This window comes from Lonchura striata, chromosome 2 (assembly GCF_050655825.1).
Source record: "Lonchura striata isolate lonStrDom1 chromosome 2, ASM5065582v1, whole genome shotgun sequence".
Classification (NCBI taxonomy): Eukaryota; Metazoa; Chordata; class Aves; order Passeriformes; family Estrildidae; genus Lonchura; species Lonchura striata.
In genome coordinates, this window is record NC_140704.1 from 86,701,627 (window position 1) to 86,721,670 (window position 20,044).

The 20,044-nt window shown below is 37.1% G+C and overlaps 1 protein-coding gene across 2 annotated transcripts in view; it reads right to left on the reverse strand.

Annotated features, from left to right (window-relative positions):
- The window catches only part of ADCY2 (adenylate cyclase 2), a 203,942-nt gene that overhangs the window by 163,908 nt on the left and 19,990 nt on the right, over positions 1–20,044 (reverse strand). For both annotated transcript variants that reach the window (XM_021546893.4, XM_085571707.1), the window contains exon 2: positions 19,704–19,901. In XM_021546893.4, the coding sequence (XP_021402568.3) occupies positions 19,704–19,901 (198 nt within the window). The remainder of the gene's footprint in view (positions 1–19,703; positions 19,902–20,044) is intronic.

The window sequence follows — 20,044 nt, forward strand, 5'->3', positions numbered from 1 at the left end:
TCTACTGAAGGAAAGTGGTATCTGCCTACTTCTGAAAGTGACTTCTCAGTTTACAGCATGAACAGAGCTCAAGCAATGCTTCTGGAAAAAATAGCAAGTGGGCATGCACAACATACATCTGTGTGAAAATTGCTGTGCTTGGTGGAAAAGATGGGCCCTGGAGCTGCCACACCCTACCTAGGAAGATAAACCCATTCCTCCTGGTAAAACACCCTGCAATTCCCCCCTTCCCCATGTGTCTGAGTTTCCTTCCATAGGAAATGGCAATGTGGAAAGAATGATGTGCACCCAGGTCTCATTAAAACCTGCCATTTGGCCACTTGTGAGGGTTCACTTGTGAATATCAGACCTACAAGATGTACCACAGAGTAATTAAGATACAGTCTTTCAGACCTAAGCAACATAAAGGCTGATCTGCTTTCTCTGTTTCCATCTCTCTCTGTGTCTCTTGCTCTCTTTCTCTAAGGCTTTTTTCTAGCTCAAGAACAGAATCAGCAAAGAACATTTAAGAAATTGTTAGGCAACATCACAATCACCAGTCATTTGACAGAAACAACAAAAATAGCCTCAAAAGAGTCTTTAACAATCTGAACTATGTAGCACTGTTAACCTGCTGATAGACTCAACCTGTTGTCAAAATGAAAATTCTCAAAGCCAAAACTAAAGAGTTTATGGGAGGGTCCAGGAGGCCACATAGGAGGGGAAAGGTTTGAGGAAACATAGGAGGGAGAAAGTTCATAGCTCATCTCTGAGGTGGATGATCCAGCAGCTAACACACCTGCAGTCAGTCATACCAGCTGGCTAGGAACATCCATGTGGAATAGTATTTTTTTAAGTACTCCACAGACCATACAGAAGATATTACTTCAACTCACCCAGGCTTAATCATATGAAACCTTCTACTTAAGTTCTTGTCAGCAGTAAAAACACCAGTTATAAACAAGTTCTCCCCTTACCTACTAAAGGCGGCTGTCCATCAAGACTACCAATTTATTCAACTAAAGACTGGAAAAAAATTAACTCCACATCCACTGAAAATACTAAATTTATATTTTCAACACAATTAAAGAAATTACATCCTTAAGATAAACATGGTACAGATACCTGCTACACTTCTGCTTCCCTTCCATTACTGATGTCAGATGTGATCACATTTCTTATGCCATGTAGCACTTATTTTTCAACACTGACAAAAAATAAATAACAAAAAATCTGTAACACAAAAATCAGTCTTCTTCTAAGTAAAAGACAAGCAAAGCTCAATGCTTTGCCTGATTCACATTTATGCAATCAGGTAAAAAGGACTGTTTTCTGTTAAGCAGTCCATCTTGAAATTATTTAATGAACAGCAGGGAACATCAGGTTTTCTCTTATTCCTGATGATAGCCTGAAAATTGATGAAAAAAATATAAATTTATACAAAAAAATTCACGGGAATATTCTCTTTAGAAGTCATATTTTGAAAGATAATTGTTTTGAAATGAGAAACGAGAAACCTCTTTTATAGACTTTCCTAGAAAAACGGGAAGATCTAGTGCTTTGCTCAAAGCTCTCAGACATCTCTAGTCTACAGGCAATATATTTATAGGGATGGTTTATCTCACAAAGCCATTACTCACCTATTAGCAATTGCAGAGACCAAATTCATTCCCAACTGTTCAACATCCCCTATCAACTTCAGGACCAGATTACATATGGGAACATAACACTGAGATCATATTTTAAAATTTTAAACTCCGCTCAACCCATTTTTTGGGTTTTGGAAAGACATATGTCTTTCTGTAGTCCTTTTCTACACTTTATACAGGGATTAAAAGCCATGCTGATTATACATAAACTTGAATAAGATGAGGCATGGCAGCATTTGTCCAGAAGAAAACCATATGCATAACACTTCTGCATACTGACAATATGAGAGTTTTGAGGAAAAATTAGCAATTATCAATCACTCAGATGGAAATAAATTATGTTACTGAATTATTCATGAAGAGCTCTAAAATAGTTTCCTCATCACTCCTGTTTTTTTTTTTCTTCCCTCAGTGTCCTCTAGATTTAAATCAATATATACTAGCAACAGAGTCAGTTCTATCCAGGCAAATACCGAGCACTAACATAGTTCTCTCTGTTTATTTTGCTGTCTGGACTGCTGCTGCCCATGGTGAATGAAAAGATGCCTGTCTCCCATAAATGTTTGCTGTTGGCACAACTTCTTTCACTGACCCTGTTTTCAAGACTAATGACTTTCATTTCCAGTTCAGCACTTTCCAGTATGGTGTTCACTCAACAAAGCTACAGCAGTATATCAGTCTAAATACACTTGGTGTCTGGCCTTCAGTGCTCATGCAACATTAATTCAAATAAAAGGTAAAATATTTACTTCTAAGTCAGTCGTATTTTACACTGGGCTTTTGTTACAGAGGAACAGGTCCTCAGTGGGTTGGGGTTTGCAAAGCAGGGAAGGCTACCGTCTTAGGAGAGATTCAGTTTCTCAGTTTTATGAAAGAACATACATAAATTCAGGTAAATCAATGACCCATATGATTTGTCCAAACAATTCAAGTCTCTGAATGCACAAAAACCTCTCTGAAGTGCCTAGGAACAACTCTATTTTAAGTCTGGCATTCTAAAATAAGCTTCAAATGGTATCTGCAGTCCTGTTTTCCTCTAAAAGCTGATATTTAAAATCAGTCAGAAATGTCAGACAGAATAATTGTTTAACCTTCAGACTTGCTGGCAGGTTTTCATTGCTTTCTTTCACATTTTTTTTAAGATAAAATTCAGATATTAAATAAATCTTTCCTTGGCAGTCCTGATTTTCACTACTGACCAAGTTATCAGCAAGAAAATGTCACCTGTTCTGTGAAAATAGGAAACTCAATACATCACATCATACAAATAATGTTTTTTGAATGATTTGGTTTAGTACTTATCATTAGCTAAAATGAGCAAGTGGATGCACAGATAGAAGTTACACATAAAATCTGTTACATTATAGTAAAGTGTATGTGCTGCTCACACAGGCATAACTTGGCTGTGCAAGGGAGCAGCTACAGAGGACAAATCCAGAAACAACAAAAGAAGAAACCAATCTGGTTCTCATTCAGTATCATAATTTCTGTCTTGTTTGAGTGTTGGTGTTCATTTTCTCCTAAAATAAACACATTTGAATCATTAGTAATGAACTTTAGAACCTATGTATGATTTAATTCTGATGAATTCTGTCATGTGGCTTTTGCTTAAAACTGTAAAACAGGAAGCTTGCTCTGACATGAGGTTTCCAATAGCTTTGAATAGCTAAAGGGCAATCACAAATCCTCAACTTTTGATATCACCTGAAGCAACAGTTATTATGATAAGGGGAACCAAGAATTCCTCTAACCTGCTAAGATAAAATGGAATATCCCTAGGCAAAGAAAACAGGCTGGGGATATTAAAGATATCTGGCATTAGACAGAAGATATCTTTGACTTATTTGACAACTTTCCAGATATCTAGAAACTATCTAGACATTACACATCTATATAGATAGTGAGATATTTTGAATTTGACAAAATGCAGTTGCACCTGAAAGAGGTTGTAAGGAATTGGGACAAAACAATGGGAAGATGTGATGTTAGTCCATCATGATTGTAGTGACAGAAGGAGCAGCAAACACAACTGGGAAATACAGAAAAAGCAATATCCTTCACTATATGAGACACAGCTTATGGACAGAAGAAAATTCTGTGACACACAGAGTACTCCCTGTGTTTCAGGTTGATAGCTATTTTAGAATTACTGAAAGCTCTGATATATTTCTTTTTCTTACACTACTTTTAATTTTTTTTTTTTTAAAGGGACACTATATACTTTAAAGTTGCACAGAACGAGGGCAGGTGTATGTACCCCAATATGAATATAGCTATGAAACCAAAACATGAATGTTCACTCTTAATTTTTCATCAGCTGAACTGAAAAATCCAGAACAAGGGTTTTCTAACATCAAATGGCACATAAAAATTCCAGGATCCTAGAGCTTCTACTGCTGTTGCCAGATGAAACATTCAAGCAGGGATGCTTTATAAACCCTGATACAGAGCTGTTTAAACTATTTTCTATAAGCTACAAATAGACATTGAGACTGGTATCTGAACCATCAACTGCTTTCCTCCTGCACCTTCTGACCCTGTTACTTCTGTAGCAATTCAGCCAATGTTACATAAGGCAGTACAACAGAAAGATCCTCTCCTAAGCATTATTCCCTTCACATGGGTAAATCAAATAAACAGACATAACTGAAAAACATGTAAAATTAATTATTCTAATCTACATTACATTGATTTCACAGCAGAATAGCTATTAGGATGTTTCCAGATTGATTCCTGATGTGCTATCTTGATAGTAGTTCTTGGACTAGATTTAGATTCCTTCAGTGATGAAAATGAGAACTCAGAAGTACTCAAATGAACATTTAGAAACAGTAAAGCGGGGGACAGTGGGTGGAGGAAGATCTGAATATGTGCCTGCTTCATCCCATTTATCTTGCAGTGCTGGTGTAGCACTTTGAAGTGTCAGTATGGGGGAAGAAACTGCATTACCCAAATACCATTTACATAATCATTTTCTTCGTCTCTAAAGTAGACATTTCTCTCTGTTGTTACTTTAACTTGTTCCTTGTAATCATACACCTCTGACAATAAACACAACATTTATGCTAATTTCCTCCATCATTCCTGCTTCAAAAAAAGAGATCACCTCTAGCAGAGCAAGTATTACCTTTATAACGCACTGACAGGAAAACTGTACATTAAATGGCAATTCATTGTTTTGCTTCCATCTGAATTCCTTCCATGCCCTTGAGAAGAGAGAAATCCCTAACTAGTATTTACAGTTCTGAAGCTTCAGAGAGGGAGAGATACTCAGAGGCATCTGACAGGAACAGTGGATTTGCCTTCTGCTCCAAACCTGTATGTATTATTCCATGCATAAGGTTACTTTGTTTTTTTATCATATCTATCCACTGTCACATGATGGCAGATAAACAAATTGAGTGTTTCCATACTGAGCAGGGATTTGATATTATCCTTACATTCACCAACACTATGAGGGAGGTTTCGTGGCTTTTTTTAGGTGTCAGTGTCTTAGCCTCGATTCTGAGGGAAACCTTCAACACAACCACAACAAGGTAGAATTACCTTCTGTGGGTTGCTACATGTGTCAGTGCCACATCCTGAACATTTCACCAGCCAGCAGTTGGTGAGGTAACTGAGCATTTCTCCACTAGCACTGAGAACTGATCAGTGATGGTGAGAGACACAGAAAAAACAGTCCCAGGAAAGGGACTTTTCTCCTACTGTAGTATCTTTAGATTGAACAGCTGCTGCTATTTTAAGATTTATTCTGCTAGGAAGTACAAACACCAGGATCCCCATTTCTGCTCTCTGCCATACCATGCAGGCCCCTCCCCAAAAAGCCCCAGGTCACCATGCAGAGCAGCTGGCAGTCCTCAGCCCATGAGCCAACAGTGAGTAAACCAAACACTCCATAGCCACTTGGGGCTAGTGCAGTCTGGACAAAAGGGGAAAAGCAGAGAAGAAGAGGTCTGTCTGCAGTTGATTGCACCCAAACTCCACCTCCACATATCCTCATTCAACAAAGGTACCCTATTTCTTAGACCAGATAATTTGAATTTTACTGGTCTTCCTTTTCTCATGGCACTGATGGCACAAGAGCTCTTTATCACAGAGTTGTTTTGGTTGGAAAAAACCTCAGACATCATCAAGTCAAACCTTTAGCCCAGTATGCTAAAATCCACCTCTAAACCATGTCCCTAAGTGCCACATCTACATGTCTTTCAAATGCCTCCAGGGATCATGATTCCATCACATCCCTCAAAAGCCTGTCCAGTGCTTGAAAATCTTGTTGCTGAAGAGATTTTTTCCTACTATCCAACTATCTCCCTCTGATGCAACTTGAGGCCATTTCCTCTCTTGCCCCATCACTTGTTACTTGGAAGAGGAGACTCACCCTCATCTTATTTCAACCTACTTTCACCTAAAACCCATTGCATTCCTCCCATGCACTTTGTCTTCCACACCTATGGGTCTCAGTAGTCCCCCAGCCAACCATCTGCACAGGTGTGCATCACACAGGCTACTGTGTTACCCAGTGTGTCAGCTGCCACATCCTGCTGCTGAAGGTGAGCAATCACACCTGTGATAACCTGATCCAAATGGGAATGCTCCAGTTTCTTTCTTGTCTCTTCCCTCAGACTATTTGATTACTTCAGACAATACCAGATCACATCTCTGATGCAGCTGCAAAGGCTTGTCCAGCTGGAGGAGCTGCCTGAGCTGGCTCCTGAGCAGCAGACTGGCAGGCAAACAGTGGAAATACAGTTGTACAACACTACTGCCAGTGGTGTTTGTCTGCACTGCCCAAACACCTCCAGCAGCACAGGGTCCTTCCTCTGCCTGTTTCACACCACCTCCACATGATCTTTGCCATTTCATCCTTTCTCCGGGCTTGCCACCTTGCATACTCTCCTAGGAAATCAACACCTGGCAGGAACACTCTCTCCACAGCATTACCTTGATCCATTTTGAAGCAGTCCTTGGATGTTTGGTATCGCTATTGAACTGCAATAAAGCAGATGTTGCCAAAATGCCGCTGTGACAAGCAATCAATTCTGCTTCGCAAGGGCTCCCTGAAAAGTCTGAGATGTAAATGCTTCTGAAGGCACTAATCCACAAATACAAGCCCATCAAGGAATTTTCAGTACTTCCAGTAAAAATGTAGCTGTTTTTATAAGTACCTGAATTTGTTAAATCTTCACTTTTGACTGTCAGTATAGACAAAACAATACTTTTTAGCCATAAAACTCCTTCTTTTAAACAAACATACACAAGATGCCAGGTAATATAATTACTTATTGCATGTTACCTGAAAAAGGGCACTATTCCAGAGAAGAAAGAAAATGCTTTCTTCAGCCTCATAATCTGCAAGTGGTAAATTGATTCTCACATCAAAACACCTCAAGTGGACAGCTGAAATATTAAGCCCAGAATCTGAGAGTTCTTGGCTTCTGAGACCAAGAACCCAAGGGGGTTTTGTGTCCTCTTACTGTTTTTAAAGGGGAAAAAAAAAACTTAATAAATATAACTTTATATAAATATAACTTTATATAACTTTATTTTAAAATTTTCAATAGAGCATGCAATTTTCCAACATACATTATCTCTCAGAAATCCAGTGTAATCAAAGGTGAACAAAAATTACTGTTGATATATTTAATAACCAGTCATTTTTATTATTCATGCAAAAGTAATCTGTTGAAGGCTTCATCAGAAATCTGAATGAAGTTGGTAACAGACGGTATCTGTATCTCATTTGAATGAGTCATTACTGTCTTTTAGGGAACTAGGATGGAAGAGACTCTTCTTCAGTCTTATGGCTAAAATAACTTTCCACTCATCCCACACAATATCCCCTTTAATGATCCCTGCTTAGCATTACTTTCATCACGTCCTATTAAATAAATGGGTACATAATGCAGCCTCCAAAATTCAACAAAAGTCAAATATCTGAAATAAAAATAAGCACATGGAACGCAAAAACTAATACTGCCTTACACAAAAAAATTACATACTAAGATTCCAAAAAAATAATAAAAAAAAAAAGACAAAATAGGAGTGTGACATACCGCACAGAAGGGCTTTGAACTCTTGCCAGTCTTGAATGTTCAGAAAAGGGACCTGATGCTCCAGGGATAATTTCCTATTTGAATTCAGGTCCCAACAAACACTGGAATTGTTCCAGCTGGCACCTCAGCTGCTCTCCCTTCCTTTAGAGCAAGCTGAAAAGCCATTATCCCAAGTGTGAGGCTATGTAACCTCTGCCTATATTTATGCGAACACCTTCTGATAATCATGACAGAACCCTTGCCCAAGCACAATGGATCAATGACTGCAAAATACTCTCAACTGAGCTCTTCTGTGGTAGTTTGTCAAAATTAAAACTACTACATGTAAAAGTGGACAACGACAATGCCTTGTCTGGGAATTTCTAGCTATAGCAGTCTAATTACAACCTTAAAACATTGTTTTCTCACTGCAAAAGGTTAAACTGCAATGAAGACCTCAAGAACAGTCTTACAGGAGGCTTATTTGCAGCTTTTAAGCCAATTTTTTGGACTGGGGACAGAACGAAGTCTTCTAGGAGGAGACTAGATAGATTCGATCAAACATGCTGTTCTAGAAGAGATTCTGGTCTGGATGCATTGGTGGAGAGAATCACAGTTCCACATCACACTTGGCCCATTTTGGAAGGTCCTGCACACTGTGATGCACGTTGAAACAGATGCTTCAGCTACATCTAAATTACCTCAATTATCAGAGGCCGCATCAAGGTACTAACTAAAACTTTATAACCAGGTTATGCACTGTGTCAACACAGCCCACCACCAGTACTTCTCAAACCTCTTCCCATCACAGAACTTTCCATCACAGTATCACTAGGCAACAGGTCAGGAAGAAGCTTTCACAATCAGTGGTGATTATATCTTAATATTGCATAATTGGGGTACAGGAGTTGGGGTGTGTTGGAGGAGTGGGAGATTTGTGCTTTCCAGGAAAGGAAGTGGGAGTTCAGGAGCAAAGACATTTCTGGATAACAAGGATCAGGGTTTCTATAGGATTGCTCAGGCATCAGTGTTATTGTGGTTTCTTCACCCTACCAGTTGCCATGCACAACCTTTCCCCTAACTCAGGACTTCTGTTGTGAAAAACATATAGCCCTAAATATTAAAGTTTTTAAAATTAATTTAATCTTTAAAATTCTCCAATACCTCTAGTCAAAAGAAAAAATGATATAAGCAAAATGTCACTAGTCTTAGAACTGATAAATGGGATTTGAAAGTAGCAATTTATTTAATTGTAAGAAGGAACATCACTAGAGTAATATCTTAATTGCACAGACACAGGTATAAGTGTTTTACTATGCAGTTACAGTTTAGTTTGTGGCTTCTTTTGGAGGATTTCAAGGATAGAATTTCTCAGGATGAAAGAAGGGTTAGAGCACTGCAGTTTTAAACAACAAATATTGGAAGTTCATTTTGCTGCTCTGTAGTTCAACAATGATTATTTTACTTTGCACCTAAGGGGATACTGAGAAGGTCACTAAATCAAATTATGTTATATTTGCAAACTTTTTTTCTCTTTTTTTTTTTTTTTGTTTTTCTGAAATCTGAGTATAACAAAATGCAGAAAAATAAACTGGGAGAAAAACAAAAAACTTCACTTTTATTACCAGTAAGAGACTGAATCCATAACATTTTCAGCTACACATTTCATAAGAAGAACAATTTTAGACAAATACTTTTTGCCCAGAAGTCTCCTTGCTTTAAAATATATTCCAAAATTGTGACAAGTTTAATGTATTACTTCATATTGCATGACTTCAACAACAGACTGTGCCTAAAAAGAATGACATCCTTATGCATATTCTGCATTAAAATTAATCTATTCAAAACATACTCCCTCTTGCTAATGTTACTTTTTTCAAACACCTGGGGAGCTATATTAATATTAGTATGTCAAGTGTTAAATTGTATTTAAATATACATAAGATAAATTTTCCTGTATAAAGGTCTTGATGGTACGGTGTATTCAAGAAGCAATTTCCATAACAGCAAGAAACCTTACTAGAGTTGTATGCTTTAGTAAGATACAGCAGCCTGAAATACATGATCCCATTGACCTTCAATACTTCAAAATCATTCCAGTTTTTATAGCTCCTGTTGTTTGCCGTCCCATTTCTATCCAGTGCCACTGAGTATACAAATGGCAAGAGTTGAAAGTCTATTTTCTGTACAAACAAAATGCATGCTGCTCCATGCCCACTCAGCCTTCTGCTGACCTACCCCTACCTAAGGATTATTTTTCGTTCAGTTTTAACACAACGTTCTTCACCTTTCACTTCAGCCATTTTCCATTCATGCTGCTGGCCAGGAACCATCTGTTGTCCGGGACTGTGTGACCAACTTTCACAGCTCCCAGAGAGAAGGAAAACACCAGAGTATAGTGAAAAAGCATCTGTTAGTAAAACCAATAGGCACCACTTTCACACAAGCCATTTCTATATCTGCATGCCCAGCTCTCCACACTGCACAAGCAGAGGTGCTCAGCTTTCATCACATTTCTAGGAGGCTTTGTCCCAACATTTCTGCTGCATCTGATGCTCAGTCCATGCACACCAAACACCCCATGGGCACTAGTCTCATCCCACAGAAACAGCTCCTGAGAGACACAGACACAATGGTGGTGGGATCTATCCAGATTTCAGTCCTCTCCCAGTCTCCCTAAGACTGCAGCCATCATGAACAAATCTGGCCTGACAATCTCACTTTTGATAAAACAGGTAAAGAAAAGGCCAAACACTATCCCAGAGAGTCCTCATGTAATATTTGCAGCAAAATAGCAAAAGTACTGAAAACTGAAACCTGGCATTTTATTAAGTAAATCCTATTTTATTTATAAATTCATAAGATAGATGGTTGCTCAGCATGGTAAATAAAAGGGAATACAAACTCTGCAAAAGCACAAGAGGCAAAGTTTTGTTCTACATTTCTACATGGTGTGAAATCACTACTATGTGATTAAAACCTCCAGCTAAATAACACATCACAGATGCTGTGCAAATTCTATGGATGCAGAAAGATTTTCCTTTTGTAGCTTCAGTGGCCACATGTCCCTGAAATGTTCTAAAATGCCATTCCAGGAATGTTCACACGGCTTGAGAGAAGTAGTACTCACTGAAATACAGTGAAAACTAAACAAGGAGAGATGAGGAGAAAAGAAATTTAGGGGTTCTAAAGGACAGATTCTCTTGCTAGCCTCTCTGGAGAAACATGTCCTGTCTGCCCACATCATCAATGAGCATGGAATTCTTGGGCTAATCTAGAGGAAATCATAGTATAGAAAAAAGCATGACTGACACATTATAATGTGCATTTATACTGCATTCTTCTGCATTTGGGGCTTTGTCATCAGTCGAGATTTCTTTCCAGTCTTCATCTGACCAAAGAAACATGACTTTTCTCAATTTTCTTTTTTTGCACACCAAGCCAGCATTTTAATGGAATTTAATATACAAATTAATGTCATTCACACCACATACTTTCCTTCTGCTGTCAATACCCTGGGTCATGCAGTAGACCTGGCAGTTTATCTATATCAGACCTAACAAAGACCCAAAATTGTAACTGATATTCTTAAATAAGTTTCTAACTGGTGATAAAATTCAGGTTAGTGAAAATAAAAGGCACCCATATCTACCTAACGAAGACCATAGTCTCCTCTATGTGAAAGCCATTTAAGGCATCAATTTATACTTGTTTGTACAGGTGTGTAAGCAATATGTGCATATTGTTAGGAATCGGCATTAGATAACATATGCAGTCATAATGGATAATCAGAGTGTGACAAGGGAAAAAAAGACATAATCAAATATCTACCTCATTTAATAGCAATAAAATACTTTTTTAAATTTAGTTCTTTTTGGAAAGTAGAACTTTTTAGACATATGTATGTTAAATATGTTTTATTTAGATGTTCACCTTTTTTACATGACAGGCTTTTGAATCCATTTCCTTCATAACTAACTGTACATTATTTGAAAAAAATATTGGATGATTAAGGCTAACAATAGCATAATAAAGAAAATACATACAGTAGTTACTATCACATTTACTTATGATCAGTTAAATCTAAAATTATAAAAAATATTTTAAAAACTGCAGAATCTGGAAGATAAAGCTGTAATACTTTGCATGCTTATATTATCAAAAAAAAGAAAACATGAAAAAAATAAAAAAAAAAACTTGCCGCAGAGATTTTTTTCTTTCCTTTTTTTGGGGGGTGGCAGGGAGGCAGAACTGCAAGTGTGGTCAAGAGGAATATAACTGAATTCAAACTGAGCTGTCAAATACCAGAACTTGCCACACTATCATTGTCATAATGATGCCTAAAAATTGTTATCTATGAAAACTCATCCATATTAAATGAGACAACAAATATTTTTATGAAGACTACAGCTGGTTGTAAGGCAAAAAAAAACACAGAGAGGTAACAAATAATAGATTTAGTAAAGGCTGTCCTCATTAGTAAGTGGGAGAGGAAACAGCCCCTTTCAAGGTTCTCTCCCATATTTGCCCTAAATCAGGTCAGCATCCTAACAAGGGAAATGGAAATGATTTCACAGCCAGCATACTACAAACTGCAGTGATATGGGGAAAAATCCTGTTAGCTGCTTCCTAGACTAAAAGAGAAGTGATCCTCTGACAATCTGAATACTCAGGTTCATTTATTTAGCACCACAGTTGTGCCTAACACTTAATAAAATCCACAGAAACAGGGAGCACCTGCAACAACTAAACTGATATCTTCTTATGCAGCTTGTAGGAAATCTTTTCACCATCTATTTTATGATTTCTTTGTTCAACAGTTCACTAGCTAAAGTTTTACAACACTAGAAACCTGCAAAATGAATCACATTTGAGACAAAGGCAAAAAACTGACCAAAGGTCAGGCTCTATGGTGATATACCCTTTCAGCACCCAATTCAAAAAAATAAAAACATACAATGTTATGTGCAATGGCCATGTAAAGGTAATAGCTTTTCTACACCATGCAGGTATGCAAGGTCTATCAGCTTAAACCAACAGACTAATGCAGTGTCATGCCAAAACCTTTCCTCCTGGAAGTCAGACAAACTGTTAGATTTCTGAGTAAAATTCCAATAAATGACATTTGCATGTCTTCCTAAATTAAACCTGCAAGCAAGAAGTACTGGAGAGCTGCTTCAGTGGTTCTCTGGTAGCTCCATCATACAAGTAATTGTTAACTATACGTGTACTATGAAATTATTAAATAATTATTTCCTGAAGTCAAATCAATTATTAAGCACATAAGAAGTCATATGAAAAGCTTAAATTATTCACTTCCATTTATCACTTGGTCTTTCAACTTCAGCAACATCAGAATAATATGATGATATTTTAAATGAGCATTGCTTCTTTTAAGTACTTTCTGAAACATTAATATTCTTATTGATAAATGTTATTTCCCATCAGAGAGAAAAATCTTGCCACATTCAGTTCATGCATATTTATCTGAGTCTTACATTTCTATTGTACATCAATATGTACATTTGCCTTGGCAAAGTTCATTCACATGACTTGCACTGCAATTATCACACTACATGTAAACTATGCAATAATTTTGATCAAAACTACAATCAGCTCAGCCTTTGTACTTAATTGTCCCCTCAAAGATGAAAAACACATTTCAAGAAATGGAGTCAAGGGAAAAAGAATTTTATAAGGTTCATTTGGTAAGTTCCAGGACACATCCAGTCCCTTCCACTTTATATTACATCAAACCTCTCTCAGAAATGTTATAATGAATGCCTAAAGAGATCAGAAATAGACCAAAATTATTATCCCCTGATGTTTTAAATTCTGAGACTACTTCTCCAGAACACTGGAAGGATCAAAGATATTTAAATAGTGAAAAGCCATGAACTTTTAAAATCCATAAAATGCATTTCTTTAGCTTTTAGATGAACTTCATGCACAGGTCAAAGGAATTTGACATCTCAGTAGTTTCCAGATGTTCTGTGGTCCAAAGAAATAAAGAACTAAAAGGATGCTCCTGAACCACTGAAGTCCATTCTCTTTGAATGAAGGCACTGACTGATTCTCAGCTAAAGACAGCATCCCACTGTGAAACCAATTCATTATTTTAATCTTTATTATCCTGAGTATATTAACCTCCACAAACCAAGTGCCTCAATGGGTATGGGATAAATTCTTATTTTCAGTTTAATTTTCATTACCAGCCGGATTATTTTTATTTTTGCTTGGGTGTAGGCGTATGCACCACTAATTCTTTGTCTTCCATAGCTTCTCCTCAAATCTCCTCAATTCTGCAGCCATGGACTATCTGTAGATGGCAGTCACACAACTCTCAGCATTCTTCTCCTCTGCAGATCTATACACAAGCCAAGCTCTTCTCACCTCCTCTCACAAAACTCTCCTTTCTCCTGGTGATCTTTTGCATAAAGGTGACTAGAAGTTTACATAGTCATTTAGGCAAGGATTTTTCTTTAGCTGGATACTCTGCCATCATAAACGAGTCTTTTCTGGACCCATGTCCAAATGACCCAGTGCTAATGCTTCCTCTCTTCATTCTACTTGTCCTTTCTTCTCTTTCTACTGACAAACTCAGCTTACAGCTGTAACTTCTGCTGTTAGTCCCCAAATGCAGGCATCTTATATTTCCTATTATTAAATTTCATCTAGCTGTTATACTGCAGTCCTCAAGGTCAAGCTTTTCTTCCCCATAACATTGTGATCTTTTCCTGTAATAGGAATCCTTGAACTGGGTCATCAACAAATTTCATTATAGCAGTGACATTTAGTCACCCCTTCACAAGTAAAAAGCACTAATAAAGAGAAACATTCTCCACAGAGCTCTCTGAGAAATCCAGCCAGAAATCTTCCTCCTGCCTGACACCCTCTAAAGTCACACTACCTGCCATCTCCTCTCACCTACATGTACCGTTACCTTAATAATGGTCATCTCCTTTAGCAGGGCTTCTAGTCTCCTGTTTGGTACTTTTTTTTTCTTTCAAATATACATTCCCTATTTAAAATAGCTGTCAGTTCTTTCTTCACTAACTGCTCTCATAATGCACTGCCACAACATAGCAAAGTTTAACAATGGCATGTTGGGTTATGCCAACCGGTATTTCAGGGGTTGGCACACTACTGTATTATATTAATCTACTGTATTACTGATTTTAATAATTGGCAGGTGTGTCTAATAATTCATCTTTTTTTGTATCTTCTATATAGATATAACTATACCAGCCTTGATAACCACTTAAATACCTTGCTATTAAGCCTGTGGCTTTATATATCATTAAAAAAGTATTAAGATAAAAATAATTTGTTTTATTTCCAAGCTTATAACTAAAAACATGGCATATTGTGGTGGATTGAGGGGTTCTTGTTTTTCTATCACACCTATTCCTAAAGCTGAATACAATCTGCTTGGCTGATTGCTTTTATACAACCCTTCAGGTTTTCTTCATGTCCTTTTTCAGGTGAATATTCATCTACAAGGTACAAGAACCATGCTCCTACAAGATTTGGCTTCTTGCTCAGGATACTCATTCCTAAGAGTCTGATTAATCTTGAACTTTAAAAAAAGTAAGTCTCGCCCACTCCAGATCCTGAACAAGTGGTATAGCATCAATGCATCCTCACTTTCCTGTGCTGCAGGGACTTCACTGACACCTGCCTTGCTTTCCTCAAATATCTAACAATATATTTTGTTTTCTACTGCTTAATCATAAATCATGTTATTGATAGTTTAGGGCAGGGCTGACTTTAGATAAGGCAAGGTGTGGAAATCAGTAATGTAATTCACACAAAGACAAGTCTTCCTTTTCTGCTGACCCATTGTTTCACCAAACAGCCCAATACAGGAGCTGATTACCACAACCACAGAAACTTTCTGCAGGCCCTCACCCTTCAGCACACAACAGATATCCCCAGGTGCTAAGACAGTATTAAAAAAAAATTATAAATACTTGGGCATAAAATTTTGCCCACACTTCTTAAGCCAGGACTGCTCCAAGGCCAAAGCAAACCATTCCATATCAAAGATTAAAAGAAAACAAAGTACTTTAAATTCAGCTCAAAAAGTAGAATTTGGGCTAAAATAATAAAATATATATTCTAAGCACATCACTCTGGATATTTTTTTAAAACCATAAGTGTCAAATTCCGGTTGAAGTAATTTCTGTGCTGTAACTGAACACAGAGAAGGAAGAACACATCTGGTGTCTGCACTGTGCAAACATATTTATAATTAAATAGAATTGAATACCAAAATCCTGCAATGATAGAATTCATTAGATTAGTATAATGCTGCATAATCACTCTTTTTTTTATATCATCCACTGCATGCTTTAAGAGTTCTTTTTACTCACTGATATCAATGTGCTATGTCATATTTACCTACATCCCATATAAAAGGCTGAGGAAGTATTAGACATGTCAGAGGGTGACACAGAAAGGCAACTGTTGTACAATAGCTACACTGTCAGCGAAACAAGAAGAAACTAATTTAAATTCATTCCCCAGAAGGAAACTCTACAGACAGTACTGGATTTACATTTTGAAGGGAAAGGTGCTTCATACTATAGTAAGAAAGAGTTCTAACATAACAAAATCAATCTATTACTCCTTTCTACCAGCACTCCTTGCTCAGCCTGCCTGCCTTGCATCACTGGCCCTCCACCAACACACCATTCACAGATTTCGTCACGGACTCTGCTGAGCAAGCATTGCCCTTGGGTCTTCCCTTACTGAAAACATCTTCACATATTACTGCTCACACCTTAGACTTGGAAGAAAGTTTCCAGCAGGCAGTGGCTCTCTCTGAGCTTCAGCATGACTACCTTTGCTCTACTTCTTTCCTACCAAGCCAGGTGTCTCATGATTCCTAGCAGGCAGCCCAGTTTCCCTCCTGGCTCATGCAAACTGTAGCACATGAAGGTCAGGATCCAAGTTCCCCAAGCCACCAAGGAAAACCAGGGGCTCCAATACCACAGAAACTTTGGCTGACACCAATAAAGGAGGGTTGCCACACTTCTTTAAAAAATTGTCAGGTACCAAAGACTTTTGCCATCACTGTTTCAATTTTTTTCATGTTAAGTGACTCACTGTTTCCCTAAGACATGCTCCATCTCCCTCTGAGTGTACTCACTGTTCCTCATTGTTGACACAGAGGAGTAAGGGAGTCTGGGCTAAGTAAAGAGGTAAGTTAGCTACTAATGCTGATGATGCAAATATGCTGGCTGCTCTCACAGATGGGTTAGGGATGATGCCCAGGCAGTCCAGTGACAATAACAGTCTTTGGATCAGGCTCAGCAGGCAATTACGGAGCCAGCATGGAGCTGGCAGATTGGCACAAGGGACAAAGTAACTGCCACAGCCACACTGTCCCTCCCCTTCAAACAGCAGCCAGATACCCACCTGGTAAGAGTTTTCTCCAAAGCTGTACCTGAAACCAAAGAAGAGTCAAGGAAATGGAGACTGATAGGACAGTGAGCTATCAGTGTGCAGGAACAGCAAAAAGATAGCTGAAAACAATTACTATTTGCACATATTTCACATCAGCCTACATGTTTCTAATTAAAAAAAAGAAAACAAAATAATGGTCCTGATCAATGACTTCGTTTCCAGCCCTCTACTAATTGTGGGTTTTTTTAGCTATGTCCCTGCAGGCTAAGGAAGAACTGCTCTGCATTAAATATATATTGAGTTCCTAACCAAAATAATCTCTCTCAAATGGTATTTTTATTGTAAACAAAATTTGTGAAAGTTCACACCTCAGGTTCCTTAAGACAACAGAAAAAACTACATTGAGCAGCTGCAAACAGCCAAAAGGCACAAGAAAATCATTAAGCCAAAATTTAAAAGATGCAGGGGTGTCAATCAAAGGGCTGTCCACTAATGCCACAATAACATGCCCTTTCCAGTAACTGTGGTATGAAGAAAATCTGTCTTTCAATAGTTACTGGTACAAGTAAGAAATGCCATATTCTTAACAAGCCTAAGATTCAGGGGACATGAATGTTACGACATTTTTAAATTCTGCTGAACCAGGACAGAAGTTAGGCTGTCATTTGAAGTAAACTAAATTAAAGTAAATATATATAAACATGAAGTAAATTAAAATAAAGCACTTGTTTAGTAAGTAACTGTGCATGAACTGACTCTTTAATTTTCGTCATTTTCTAATTAGTTAATGTTGACAGAAATATATTTGAAACCTAAGTAATTTAAATTTTACATCTTGTCCCCTTTCTTTCATAAAAAGCATAAAGGAATCACAAAACCACTTCAATATGCCAAGTAAAACTGTTTAAAATTCATAAAATGTAAAATTTCAACAAAGAACCTGTTGATGATCAATGAGGAAGGATTCTTCCAATTTGGTTTCACATTTAAGAGATAGCACCATTTATGGACCTACATATTCTCAATGCAGAGCAAAAAAACCACTTTCATCACAGGAATACAAGGCAGTATTTTACTGCTCACAGATTTTTTCAAATGTTTGAAAACATCAAATTTTCAGTTAGTCTTTTCATAAGGCGTCAAATTCCCAGAAAGATTCCTGTATTTCCACAGTTTAGTTTTAACTGACACTAGAGAAGTGTCAGTTGTAAACACAACTCCAGGACTGAGACATCAATATCCCTCTTATATCTCTTTAAGTCCATGTGCTTTTGAAAATCTTTATCTTAGCTTTCAAATACCAAAACTAAAATTAGTATAATTTACAATTAATAAATAATATGACTAACTAAGTATTTCCATCTAAGATTGAAATTCTGATATGTTCTAGCATGACATGACACAAATGCCAATTAAAAAAAAATTTAAAAAGTAAGACCTTGTGAATTACCTAGATGAGCTATCGCAAAGACAGAAGCACTCCTAGGGTGAAATCCTTATCTAAAGAAAAGTATTTCATGTTCTGATGTTTTTTATTACATGCAAGTGTGACCTGGTTTTGTAGTTTAAACTATTGAAAATATATAAAACCTAAAAAAAACCCAAACCAGGTAGGAGGTTTCTTAGAAAATTAATTCCAGAACCTTACAAGAAAATGAAAATATAAAGTCACCCACAAAGAAAGGGCTCCAAAAGTATTACCAACATGCACCAATAATTTTAAAAATTTGTATTTAAGAGCTTAAAAGAACTACCTAAAGTTCATTATTTGCCCAAGTCTTTGCAAGATCTGAATAAAAAGCCTGAGAATTTATTCCGAGTCTGTCTTAAGGACCTAGAGTGCATTCTGGAGCGAGTAATACAATTTAAAGGTTAAACTCATAGAATCAGCATGAAATCTTCAGAAGACATATTTATATGTTTAAAAGACTTTTTCCATCCTTTGAGGAGTTATAAAAATATTATATGAGCCATATTCCCATGTAGAACGGTTTGGAGAAAAGAAAATAATGTGACAGAACTCAAAACAATCGATCAGCTACAGCACTGGATATTACACATCATTTACTGATGTTTCAAAAGTGCTGCTATTAGGTTGCAATTATATTTTGCTTTTTCTTCATTACCAAATTTAAAAAATGTCAAGGGTATTTCACTTCTTCTCTACTCATCCATTTTTCTAGACAAGTAAGGAGATTCCCAGTCCTTTTTCTCATACATTGCTAGAGAATGCCTTGTAGGCCACAGAAAGCCTACACTGAGACCTCAAACATTTTAAACTGAAAAAAATAGCAATAAGCAGTGTTGAACAAAACTAGCATTTCTGCCATGTTAACTGGACACTAGAATCAAATGTTCACTCTACAAAGAAGCTGGTGATTGGAATCACATATTCATGATTAAAGGAGCTTAAGAATATAACAGCAAAATCCTTTTAATATTTCCTAATGTATTTTAAGTATGCACATATCTGGTATTTATAAAACAGATAGAGGGCGTCTCAGCATGCAACCACTTAGTCACAAAAACATTTTGTGAGAAGTCCCACAAAAATGAATGTGCATGCTTTTCTATAGAATGGTTCTTGGAAATGTAACCAATGGAAGTAAATTAGTAATAATGACAGTCTTACCTGGTCCCAGGGACAGATGATTCCTCCAAAACACATAAAGAGATATCCCATGGCAACAAGACATACCCAGACCACCAGAGAAAATATACGAAGCAGCTTCTTAAATACAGGTTCTATGCAGACAAGGATAAATATAGCAAAAAAAATTGCTAGGGCTGTTGGAACAGTTATTAAAAATGCCACGTGGTCTTCAACTTCCTGAAAACAGAGGAAAATGAAAAGGAAGTTAAAAACAAATGTACTTAAAGGTCAGACATCAATAATATATTCTAAACTTACTTTATGTGGAGATGGCAGAAAGACATGACTGGATATCTAAAGTGAGTTAAAGTCAAAATAGG